The sequence below is a fragment of the Fringilla coelebs genome, assembly GCF_963513975.1.
Source record: "Fringilla coelebs genome assembly, chromosome: 12".
NCBI classification, from domain to species: Eukaryota; Metazoa; Chordata; class Aves; order Passeriformes; family Fringillidae; genus Fringilla; species Fringilla coelebs.
In genome coordinates, this window is record NC_140038.1 from 20310313 (window position 1) to 20323398 (window position 13086).

At 44.0% G+C, this 13086-nt stretch overlaps 1 protein-coding gene across 2 annotated transcripts in view; it reads right to left on the bottom strand.

Annotated features, from left to right (window-relative positions):
* The window catches only part of MEGF11 (multiple EGF like domains 11), a 184150-nt gene that overhangs the window by 28954 nt on the left and 142110 nt on the right, over nucleotides 1-13086 (bottom strand). For both annotated transcript variants that reach the window (XM_084213617.1, XM_084213616.1), the window contains exons 11-13: nucleotides 6211-6357; nucleotides 3544-3678; nucleotides 225-353 (exon numbers count right to left, since the gene is read on the bottom strand). In XM_084213617.1, the coding sequence (XP_084069743.1) occupies nucleotides 225-353; nucleotides 3544-3678; nucleotides 6211-6357 (411 nt within the window). The remainder of the gene's footprint in view (nucleotides 1-224; nucleotides 354-3543; nucleotides 3679-6210; nucleotides 6358-13086) is intronic.

Below are 13086 nucleotides of genomic sequence, written 5' to 3' on the forward strand. Positions count from 1 at the left end.
GGAATAAAAGCCAGTCAGGGCTTCTGCAAACTCCAAATGCAGAAACTAATTCAATCCAAAGCTAACTTAGATTAATTAATAGAAATCTGCTTTAAAGAGAGTAAGGCCCTGGCTGTAATACACCAGGGATTTCCCTAGAATCTGTCTTTAACTTTCAGAAAGCACTAAACAAACACAGAAACAGGATACTCGAAGGCAGAGGTGGAGCATGGCCCTTGGCTTACTCTGGGAGCAGTCCATGCCTATCCAGCCCGGGAAGCACTGGCAGGATCCGTCGATGGGGTTGCAGGTCCCGTTCTCGGTGCACTGGCACACCTCAGCACAGTCCTTCCCAAACTTCCCACTGGGACACACTGCAAACACAAGGCACTTTACTGCAGCCTCTTCAAAGGGAACGGGAGGAAATCACAGGAATTAACATTTAGCAATTAGAGATAAAATTAATTACAACAGTTTTTCTTTGATGAAGCAAAATTCCTCTGGAAAGCAGGAAAAGTGTTCGAGCCCATTTTGCTTGCATCCCAGGAGTAAAAACAATAGGGAAAAGTCATATCAAAATCCATTTTTCTGCTGGAAAATTAAGCTAATATAGTCAGAGGATTGCAATTATCGAAGGGCAATATGGGAGGATTACAAGAGGAGAGACAAAACAGAGAAGAGGGGTCATTAGGAGAGGAAAAGAACTAGAAAAGTTTAAGAGAATTCAGTGAGTAGCAGCCACAAGCGAGTGGCTGGGACTGATCTGGTTTCCAAGGATTTTATCTATATTTATATTTATGTATGTTATATATCTGTTTGACTGAGAGCTATTTCACAGATGTGCTGCATCCCAACGAAATCAGCACCTCTCCCTGTGTGTCCACCTGAGTGAAGGTGGAAGAAAAGAAACTCTCAGTTTTTTTCCAGAGTCATCTTCTCACATCCTAAGCACAGTGACAGGAAACTAATAGACATGTAGATCTTCAACCTCCCACCAAATTATTGGAAATCTTTAACGTTAAAGTTGATGGAAAGCTCTGCTCAGTAACAAATGAAATGTTTCATTTCTGGGCTCTTATTGGCTGTGTTCCCTGACAAAAACAGATGTATTTTCAAAACAAGATAAAACATACAGTCCATCTTTGCAAAGAGTGTAACAAATGGAACTGGACTTGGATCCTGGTAAATAATAGCGATGTCAAAAAAGTGATTAAGGCACTTCCCTGAATTATGCAGCTGTTTCACCACTTCAGCCTCTCTCACTTTCTCAAAAGTAGTCTCTTCAGGTGACCTCAATCTATCCTGACTGTGAATCAGCCACAGATTGAAATCCTGAGCTGTGATTCATTGGCTTTTATATAATATGCCATCCTCTGCTCCTACAAGAGCAGAGTATTGTTTTCTGCTTGTGTTTCTATAGACTATGGACTTATCTGTAGGAGTGGATAAAGTTGGGTTTGGCTTTCACACTGTGTGCTAAACAGAACTGTTCCTAAGTGAAAAGAGATAAAACTGAACACAATACAGAGCCAGGATGGAAAGAATACACAAAGAGAGGAGGAAAGCAGAACCCTCCTATCACAGACAGCAAACACTGAACTGATCTGTCAGCCCAGGCTCCTGGACAGGCCACACCATCATTCCCTTCCAGTGCTCCAGGCACTGTTTTATGGCATGTTTGAGATGGAGATAGGCAACAGCACCTTGATGAAGGCTGGGGTTTGTATGTACAAAAAAATGGAACTCTCAAAGGACCTCCTTTGAAGAGGAGCTGATTTGTTCTGCACCATGGAATACTGATGGATCAGGGCAAGATCTGTGATCCAAACAGAGCTGCTGGCAAAGGGACCAGGTTACACTTTGGTGCACACAGGTAGAGCTGGCAGAGGGGCTCCCTCCACAGGAGCTCCCCTTGTCTCTGGGAAATGGGATGATGCCCTCTGGAATGTCAGCACAGAGGGATGGCAAAACGGTTCTTCTGCCTTATTTAAACAACCTGGTTGTGGACTGACAGAGAGACTCTTGTGAAGATGTGAGATCCAAATCCAAGCACTTTTTAAATGTCTCAGTCATTTTTAGAGAGCTGTGAAACAAGGCCTAATGCTGCTTTCTTCAGCAGCAGCCTGAGTGCACAACACAGACTGGGATGTTAATTAGCTCAGAAAGCTCTGAAGTGGGACTCCCAAAGTCCCTGTGGGATGTCAGGTGTGTTCTAGCAGTGATAACAAGTTATTATCAACCCATCTCGCTCTGGGATTGTGAAAGATATTCAGAAAACAGCTGTTTAGTTGTTTGCAGCTCAGAATCCTTGGCACAGCTGAGTCAACCTGTGCAGTTTTGGGGGTTACACAGCTCCTCACATGCACATACTGCTGGTGGAAGAATGTTCCTGCTGCCAATGGCACAAGGAAATGAAAATTCCAAAGTGAAATCTTCATTTCACGTTTTTCTAATGGAAAATTAATTAGCATTTTTCTTTCTACAAAATAAAGTTACATGTTAACTCATTATGACAAACTGCAACACAAATTGATTTTAATTAGGACATGAATATTTTAAGATTAATTTGCTAGATAGATCAACATTTCAAAGTAAAACCAGAAGTGCTGAACATCTGAGCAAAAATAAAATAGTTTTCTTAAGAGGATAATTAGACCTGCTTATGCTTTGAAATCTGGCTAACGTTTCACAGAAAATGGACAAATTCACTGAAATACGTTCATTTTAATAAATTAATTGGTCTAATGTTTAGTTGACTATACAGCACAGGAAAAAAACCCCATGGTTATACTTAATCTATGTTTAATGATTTTGGGTAACTGCTGCCTGCAATCCCAGCTTACTGAAAAGCAGAAAAGCAGGTCATTGAAAGTGTCATTCAGTTTTGGCAGGGATGGTGACTGCACAGGGGCAGTGGCCACTACAAATCACTTCTTTTAAATATCTGTGTAGAAAATACCCACTGCAGTATGCAGCAACTGAGAGTGCAGAGGGCTGAGGGATTTTGTGGGTATTTGTAGGATGAAAATGACATCCTGGAGTTCAATTTGAAAAGCTGAAAGGTGATGGGTGTTTGGGGGAGCTGAAGTTCCTCTTCACTTGTGAAAATGAACTCCTCTGCCTCACTGCAAACTTTCCTGTATCCTGCACTTGTGTCTGTGGTTTTGGCCATTCCCAGCCAGGTCCTGCAAGTGTCAATGAGGTTTTGTGCACAACTGGGTGTTTGGGACTGTTCACCCGAGCTGGCCTTTACCTTAGCCAGTACCTCCCTGCCCTGCTGCAAAGATCACAGGAAGGTGCTATCAACATTCAGGTGAGGACAGGCTGAGCAGCGAGAAAAATGAAGCCATTGGCTGCTGATGTATTTACAGCAGGTGTCTCATTCCACAGGCATTTCAATCCAGGGTGGCAGAGCTGGATTATTTATGAAACCAGGAGCACATCGTATTTCCAAGAGGGTGACTGAGTACCTGTTTGCATTTTCCCTCGGAAGGAAAGATTGTTTTGGGTTCTGAGCTGCAGAACCAAGGCAGGGGAGCAGGGAGGGGCCGGCAGGGAGGGTACCTTGGTTGCAGAGGGGCCCGGAGAAGCCCGGCAGGCAGTCGCAGAGCCCGGACACGTGGTGGCAGGGACCATTGCTGTGCACGCACTGGGGACACGGCTGGCTGCAGTGGTGCCCGTAAAACCCGGGCGGGCAAACTGGAAACAGAACAAACCCAGCTGTCACAGGTTTTCCAACGTTTGCTCATCGCTCAGAGCTCAAAAATTCTCTGTCTGTCTTAATCCCAAACCAATATTTCTTAATTTATCAAGCACAATTTAGTGGACAGCTGAAATGATGAGGCCTGTTGGATTGTTCCATGTTAATAAAGTGCAGGCTCTGGTAAAGCTGCTCCTGTGTTCAAACATTCCCACCTTCCTTCCTCATGGAAGTCCTTGGCTGTTTAATACCACAGCAGAGTTCTCAGCAGCCTCTCTCTCTCAGGACACTCATTTGAGTCTCTCTCACCTGGACTCTTTGACAAAACAGGAGTTCAAGGTGTTTGAGATCTCCCAGCAGATATGATTAATAACACACATTCCAAAGATTTTAGGACAGACAGGAAAAGAAACACTGGCATACATTTACAGACAACAGAAACTCAGAAAGAAATGGAAATTGAGTCAAGAAATCAGAGAAGGTGTATTAGGAAACAATACTTTATGTCAAAACCACTATGCCAAAAGCTGATTTCCAAACCTATCTGGGGCAATGCCGTGCTCAGCTGGGAGGAGCAGCAGCCATCAAGTGATGAACAGAAGCCAATAATGGTAATTATGTTACACCACACAAAATCACCTGATTTGAATCAGTAACCATATCAATAGCTGAGCAAACTTGTAATGAATTGTGTGGTTATTTTGCCTAAAACCTGGATTGAAATTATTGTAGAATTTGTACATCCGCTATGGAATCAGGATTACGGCTCAGTATCTCTTCTAAAAGCAGACTTTTGCTACAGAGCATGTAGAGTGAAAAAGCATCCACTGTCCAAACATTCACTGCAATAGATAACACAAAGAAATGTTAAATTGCAGTAAGTGACAGTAAAAATAACTTTATATGTTTTTATTTTTACTCCTGTGATTCTCTGTTCTATAGTTCTGGCTCAGTGGTTACTAAATCATGTCTGTTCTATTTTTCCAGCAAATGAGAATTTTCTCTTGGACTGTATGTTCTCAGAGGGTGTCAGGCTCTTACCCCACTGCACATTTCCAGCTGGAGCTTAGCTGACAGGTTGGTTGATGATGCAGTAGCTATAAAACAACCTGGATCATTCCTGGAGACATTTCTGCAGGCTTAAGAGCACTAAACCATCCCAGTGTCTCATGTAATCCTGATTACACAGACAGAACAAGTTGGCTGAGTATCATCTTCAGTATCATCCTCAGCTCTGCCTTGTAATAAAACAGCCTAAATCCTGTTTCTAAATGAATTTCTAAGAGAAAAATGTGGATGATTTTGAGAAGAAGCTTAGCAAGGTCTCCTTTTCACCAAATATTCTTGAGCCTGAATCCCAGAAAAGAGCTGGAAGCAAGCTGGATTCCCAGGCCAAATACTCACAGAGGCAAGAGCAGGAGCATCCACAGGACCCCTCTGCTGTCACCCCAGTGGGGAGGAAAAGTTCTCCCCATTAGATCCTTAGCAAACATCCTCAGGGAGCAGCCTGATTGCTGGGCTTGCAAACTGGGCACAAGCTTTGCTCTTGCAGCCTGCGTGCCAACAGCTGATAGAACTAAGCTGGGTTTTTTCATCTCAGAAAGGTCAGAAACTATTAACTTCTGGAAGTTTTGCACTCTTAAGGTTTCAAATTTGTAAAACATTTTCTTCCTCATCTCCCTGAAGCTCTGAGCTCCACATTTTAGCCTTGGAGAGAGGTTTTACAGCTACACAGATATGCTGAAGCACCTGGAAATTGGGGTTTATAATGGAAATGCTTATAGGCCATTAACTACAGCAGTGCTAGAGGTCATTGTTATAATGGCTTTAAATAAAAACTGTCAGCTACAAATTATTTTTAGAGATGAGTGTGTTCTAGTGTCAAATGTAACTGGTGAAATCAAAGGGGATGTATGAACTGGGCATGCAGAATGTCTTACAGCAAGAGGAAGAAGAAATGCTGGGCAGAAAACAAAGACCAATCCACTTCTTGTTTACATGGGAAGATGGTTGGTGTAGGTTGGATCAGTGAATTGGGGTCCCTATGGGGCACATGCAGCTTCCCAGATAAAGCAAATGAGAGGATTTTTATCTGCTTGGTACATTTTAATATGTAGCAGCAGAGCATCAAACAGGAGCTATTTTGGGCTGCTGTGTTTCTTTTTCTGGCATACAAGAAAACATTGCCTTGTTATTTTGATGCCAACGCTCATCCACTTGTCATTATATCATGGGTGGTGGCTGACTATTTAACAGGTCTGACTTACTGCAAACCTGAGTCCTGCCAGCTTTGGTTTGTAAGGGTGCTGCTCCTCCTTCCAGGTCACCTGTGACCTCCAGGTGTGATCAGAAAAAGAAACACAAGGCACAGCTCAGTGCAGGAGAGTTCTTGATGAAGGAGCCTTTTCCAGGCTCTTTTGCCCTCAGGAAGTCATGAGCTAAAGCAGCTCAGAAACTGTGGATTTGTCTGTCTGGTGTCATAAAGGAGCATTTCTACCTGCCCTGCTTCTGCCAGCTATGGAAAACCTTACTTCTCTGGCACAAGGGCCCTCTGTATCCCGGTGCACAGTCACAGGTTCCATCCTCAGGGGAGCAGGATCCCCCGTTCTCACAGCTGCAGGAGATGGAGCAGTTGGGTCCCCAGCGGCCCTGGGTGCAGATGTTGTCACAGTGGATGCCTAAGGACACAAAGGCACACGTCAGGCTTCCCACAACTCTCACTCTGCTCATTGATCAAAGACATGCTTGGCTGGACTGATGCCTCACAGTCCCCCAGAGCCAGTGAGGGATCTGGGAAGGAAACAGCTCCTCTTTTATCTGCTTAATAAAGTGAAAATTAAGAAAATGCCAGAGAGGTGAATTCTGTAGGTGTTGGTGGGCGCCTGTTCAGTCCTCAGCACCATTAAAGAAACTCTGCATGTCACCCAAGAGATGAAGGTCAGGAATTGCTTTAAAGTCACAAAATAGCTCAAATAACTGGTCTGGAAATAGGCAGTTGATTGAAGGCTGATTACTTACCTGTTGTGAATTGGACGACCATAAAAAGAAAAATCAGGATTTTGCAAAAACATGTTCAGTATTTGGATTCTTGAACACAAGGAAACTAAACTCTATTTTGTGTTCTGTTCCCTTCCTGGCTTAAACCCCTGTGCTCTGGTGTTTTGTGCACATAGCCCACATCTACCCAGAGCTCCCCAGTTCTGTGTGAATGAACTGAGTTCTGATCCAGCAAGTGGCCATATGTGAGCACAGGCTGAGCATTTGCATGTTAAATGGAGACTGAGACCTGCCAATCCAGCTCCCAGTGCTTCCCAGGGTGCTTGTTTGATATTTACTATTGTGAAGAGCAAAGCTTGGAAACTGAAAGGAGCACACAGCCAGGAAACTTAACACAAGGCTTCTGGCATGGTTTCAACTGGCTTTGTTTAAACTGGTGACTTTTAAAAACAACCTTGTGCCATGGCTTGTCACATATAAATGAGATTGAAGGAGCTGATCCTGCACACTGTGTCTGAGAGGCTCTCACTCCACTGGAATAAAGCAGTACCAATACCTGCAATTAGCAGGGCTATTTGCATGATCAAGGGCTCCTCGGATGGGTTTGCAGAATCATGAACTAAGAGGGACACTGAGCAGTGCCAGCTGCAGGGAGTGGCTCTGACAGAAACATCAAAGAACAGCAGAAATGGATCAGAGACTGGCTTGGAAATTTTTCTTAGAACATGTCCCCATTGGGAGCCTAGCCCTGAGATTGGGAGGTACTCACACATCCCAGATGGGCTTCCAACCCCAACCTGAGATGTTCCTCATCATCCCCAACCTGAGATGTTCCTCACCATGCCCAACCCGAGATGTTCTTTATCCTCCCCAACCTGAGATGTTCCTCACCATCCCCAACCTGAGATGTTCCTCATCATCCCCAACCTGAGATGTTCTTTATCCTCCCCAACCTGAGAGTTCTTCTCCATCCCCAGCCTGAGATGTTCTTTTCCACCCATGCACATGTCCCACTGCACAATGGGATCAAAGCAGCCCAGGGGTTGGATTTAGGGCAGCTCTCTGCAGAAACACAATCCCAATCCTTTCCTCCACCTCTGATAACTTCATCTGGATGCTGGAGGTAATGCACTGCATTTGGGGAGCTGTGATCTGTACAGTCACCAAATTCTGAGCATTATTAAATCAGCTGAAAGTCATTATAAATACACTTACAGTGCAGTTTCAAGTTGGTTTTATAAATCTCTGAAGTTAACACAGTAAGAAATACTGCAGAGCCAAAATTTCCCTTTTCTGAAGATTAATCATACAATTCTAACGTCCCTTCCTAGAAAATCTTAACCAAGTCTGGCAAAAGCACAGTTTGAAATGTGATTTCTAGTAATACATGATCTTAGCTTTATTTATAAAGAAGCATGGACCATTCTGTACAGCTTAATAAAAACCACATTAAAATACAGTAAAAACTTAATACAAGCAAAAGTCTTTCATATCCAAGTAAATAAATCTGAAAAAGGGGATTGTGAAAAGAGACAAGGAACATTTGTATTAGTAAAATCAAGAAAAACCATTATTTTAAGAAATTATTTTAAAGTCTTCTGTGCTCCCTTTGAAATCAGATATATCCTTGGATTACTTAAACAAGTGCTTTATGTATGCATTTATGTCCTCTACCCACAGTGCTCTGTAATTAAAAAGTCAGAAAATAAATTGCAAATAAATAAACAAATAAATAAATGTGTTTTGTATTTATAAATACATATATATGATCATTTATAGCCTTGAGTCTCAGTGTGAGCTCCCTGAACTGAAATTCAGACACAAACACAGAAAAATGTGCATTTTTTTCCTCCCAACTGCAGCATTAAAATTACAATTCTGTCATTGTGGATGGTCTATTTATAAATGGGGACAATTAAACAGCATTATTTCTTGTCTCTTTTGCCAAAGTTTGGGGAAGAATGACACTGACTCTTTTCTTGTGGAAGGCACCTGAATTGGAATGCCAGGGCTGTTCCTGCAGCAGCAAAGCCCTTCCTTTGGTAATGAGTAATGAGGGATGTCTTCCCTCTCCTAACGAAGGCAATGAGTCATGGTGGAGCTGATTGCTGCAGCAAAAGGGGGAAAAGGAAACTTTCCAGGAGCCACTGGCACCCATTACAGCCCTTCTTTATTTGTACATTTCCAGAAGACAACCGAGATGGTGCCGCAATCAGGTTTTATTACTTTTTATTGCTCCAAGTTAATTCTCATGGAAGACTTCATTTTTGAAGGCTCCTACAAGCATTGAATTGCAAATATAAATGAGAAGTTAAAATTGCATCTGGACATGCAAGTCTTATGGAATTGTGCTGGAAAAAGCACCTTAATTTTACAATTCCCTAACCTGACAGCGTGTGAAGGGGGAGTCTATCCCTCCCAGCTACTTTACAGTCAGAGTCAGTGAAGCAGCAAGATTCTGTAATGTAAAACTTTAATATTTATTTAGGAACTTGCTGATGAACATTTCTGATAAGCAATTAGTTTTCAATTTCCAGAACTACAAGAAATGCTGAAGTTGACACACCTCTGTACTACCTCATGTTACAACCACAGATTCCTAATTTATGAACAAAGTCCTGGTTTCACATGCATGGTGTAGAAATTAGAAAGACAACCATCAGAAGTCCTTGAAGCTGCAGGAAGCAGTTCTATACATAAACTCTATTGCCTGGATACCAGGGAATTATCTGCCAGCCCGAGGCTGTGGTTCACAATTGCAGACACTGGTATAAAATTACACTTCCAAGACCTTTTTAAACAATGTTCTGGGGGTGAATTGTAAATGAAATCCACAAAACTTATAAAATTGTAGTTATCCACTGGACATGGGTAAAAGACCTGCACTTTTGCAGTAAGGCAGAGCCCAGGTAAGAGCAGAGTCCACTGTGGCTTTAATTCAGTCTGTGAAACAGCAGCCACAAAGTCTCCACAGCCCAGCAGGGATTTGGGGTATTGGATTCCTGCAAGCCCTGGCTGCTCTCCAGTGGGATTCCCTTTGGACTGCTCTGTACATGGCATTTAGCTGACAGTCCCAGGAGTGGCTTCACTCCCTTTTCCCCAGACCAACCTCCTTTGCACACATGGTGGGCAGGAAAACCAGCCCTGAGGGCCTGAATTACTGTGGAAAACACAAACTGGGCTCAACTCAGCCCACCAGAGTAGTCACAACTGCACTGTTCCAAGGGACAACCGCACAGGAGAGCTGCTCCAAACTCCTGCCCCTCCAGGACAATTTCCTACCAAGTGTCCAAGCAGCTGCTGGCTGGGACATGGGGAATATCTGGGGTAACTCAGGCCAGACTTCCCAAAGGTGAAGCCATTTGCTTGGGCAGGGATTTCCAACATGGAGCTGCAGACAATCCTGATAAAGGAAAGCAGCAGGGAGAGAGGTAGAGGAGGAAGAGAATCCCAGAATCTCAGAATGGTTTGGGTCAGAGGGGACCATAAAGCTCATCTTGATCCACCCCCTTCCATGGGCAGGGACACCTTCCATTGTCCCAGGCTGCTCCAAGCACTGTCCAGCCTGGCCTGGGACACTGCCAGGGATCCAGGGCCTGCCCATCCTCACAGGGAAGAATTTCTCCCCAATATCCCACCTAACCCTGCTCTCTGGCAGTGGGAAGCTGTTGATAGAAGCCTGTGTCTGTCTTACATGGAGCAGTTTCAAGTTTGACCAGATGAAGTCAGTCCTTGTATTCAAATTTACAAATCAACTGTGATGCATTAATCCAACATCCACATAAGCATCAGGAAAAGGAGCAAGAAAAAGAAGAGGAAAAACCCCCCCAAGCCATACAACTGGGATGTGAGGCATCTATTGAAGAGCTCCTTCACAGGCTGCTTCCGTTAATAATCGTCAGCGGCTCCAAGTTTGTCAAAGTAATGCAGATTTAGTGCTGCCCAAAACTACATCATGCTGAAGGACTTTGGAGGGTAAAATTCCTGAAAGCCAGACAGAAGCAGAACTCCCTTTTTTCCCTCTCCAGCTTCTGCAACTGCACTCGTGCTTGGGGATTACGTCTCTGGCTCTTAATAAAGCTGCCATTGTTTCTCTGCTGTGTCTCTGGATAGTTGGAAACTAATACTCCAAACACAATAAAAGAGCAAGAATGGATGGAATAAATGAGAACCAGTGGCCTGGTTTTGACCACTGCTATCCCCCTGACAGTAGTCTCTGCAGCAGTGCCCAGCATCTAATTATTTTTCAGGAATGTAGGAATTTGATAAATTATAGGATGTAGTTCCCTCCCCCCCAAGTACTTTAATTTTACATCTACCAGCGTATAACTGTAATTATTTCTCTGAATAAGATCTTCAGCTTTTTTTTCCCCTCAATAGTCCCAATCTAAAGACAGATGCAACATCAATTAGGAATGACAGGAATGATTTCAGCAGACATTTGAATCCAACACAAACATTGTGCTCTCCTCCACCTGTCTTTCAACATGACATGAAGTCATAATAATCTCTTATTTCTGGCATTTGAATTGCTTTGGAAAGAGCTGCTTTTTATGCAAAAATAGGCACTGGATTCATGCAGGCAATGCTGTGGAGGCCTGAGGTTTGGTGAGTCACGCTTGGCTTTGATGTGGAATGCTGGTGGCTCGTGTCTCTGGCAGGATGGATCCCCAGGGCTGGCTGGTACTGCTGACAGGGCACCCCACCCTGCACACACCCTCCAGCCGATGCTGCAAGGCTGGCTGGGGTGGGAGGGTGTGGGCAGGGGCCAGCAGGGAGTTGAAGGTACTGGGAACAGGTCTGGGAATGTCTCAGCAGGTGTGACCTCTGGAATGGGCTGCTCCCTGGTGGGCACCCTCCCTCTGGTCTCTGTCCCACCTGCAGGGACCCCACTGGCAGCACCCCCCACCCAGCCCAAGTGGCCGTGCCAGGGGCAGAGCCAGAGGCCACCCAGGTCACCCTGAATCCTGCCTTGGCCTCCTGGTTTGTACATTTATTTCTGATAATGACTTCTATAATCACACATGCATGTTTTCTTTAACCTTATTCTTTTGTCTTTCCCTGATACTCTTATTGGTGTTACACTTCTGTTGCCCCTATAAATTTTATTTAAATTGTACTTGAGGTTAGGTCCATGTGCTTTCCTAAGCAGACACTCTTCTGCTGCTTCAGTCTCTGAGAGGTAAAAGACAATTCACTGAGAGCACAAGGAAGAACTGTCCAAGCTGTGGATCAGCTGCTCAGAGGGGCCATCACAGAGCACGAACAGGAGTTCACAAAGAATTCTTGATGCTTTTCCATCACTTTTTGCATCTTTGTATTTATTCCTACCTGAGGCAAACCCTGAAGTATTTGACTCAGAGCCAGTCAGAAGCACCACAGCACAATTCCTGACAGCTCAGCATTTAAGAATGCTGAAGAATGAGAAAATCAGTGTGGGGAGGGCAGCAGATAGAAGAAAACATAAAGGGATCTCTCATAAAATTAAATGGAAACATTAAGAATTGATGGCTGCTCATCTAGTCTGCAAATAAGCTATTTTTGTTTTTATATAGTGAAACTACTCAGCAGAGAACAGCAGCCACACTCACATACTTCTGTGGTGCTCTCAAATGCTTTTTTTCACTGATTTTTTTTCCAAATTGGTGCCATGGAGCCCTTCCTTCTCTTGCTGAGCATCATTCACCAGTGGATTCAGAGGGGCAACTCCTGAGTGTAACAGCCCATCAGTCTAAATGAAAGCTCCATGATCTGGTCCTAAAAAAATGAAGAATAAGTCCTTTCCTGAAACCAGTGAGAAATTCTGCATCGTCCCTTCTCTCATGTGTGCAGGGGTGATTTATGCAGCCATTAATGGAAGTGTTTTTCTGCAAGTAATACACTTAGAGCCTAATGCACCTCTGTGGAGCTCTAATCCTACCCCTATTTTTAATTATCTAGAGAAATCTCCAGGTATGAATCACCCAACCCAGGGAATTCATGCAATAAAAGCTTTTGAGGCAAGAGACCTACCTCACAAGAAATTAGGTAAGTCAAAATGTTTGCTAAAGTAAAAGATGATCCGGTTCCCCTCGCTCCAGGGTATTCCCCAGGGTGTACTCTTGCAGGGGAAGAGTTGCCCTAAGTAGGCAGGGCAGATCTGCAGAAAATGGGGCTACAAGGAGTCAAGCCCTACCCAGCCCTGCTTCATCTTCAGAGCTTTCCTATTTCTCAAATGCTGGGAACAGCTTCAGGCCAGGAGGGAGGAGAAAGCTGGGGAAGATCCGAGCAGACCATCAGCGGGCAAAGAGGAGGAACTGGTAACTGGGAAAAGCTGGATTGTTTCCCTGCTGGAAATGTTCAAGCTCCTGAGCTAAACCATGAGGGAAGAACAGCTGAGCAAGAGCTGGGGCATAACCAAAGCCTTTTGT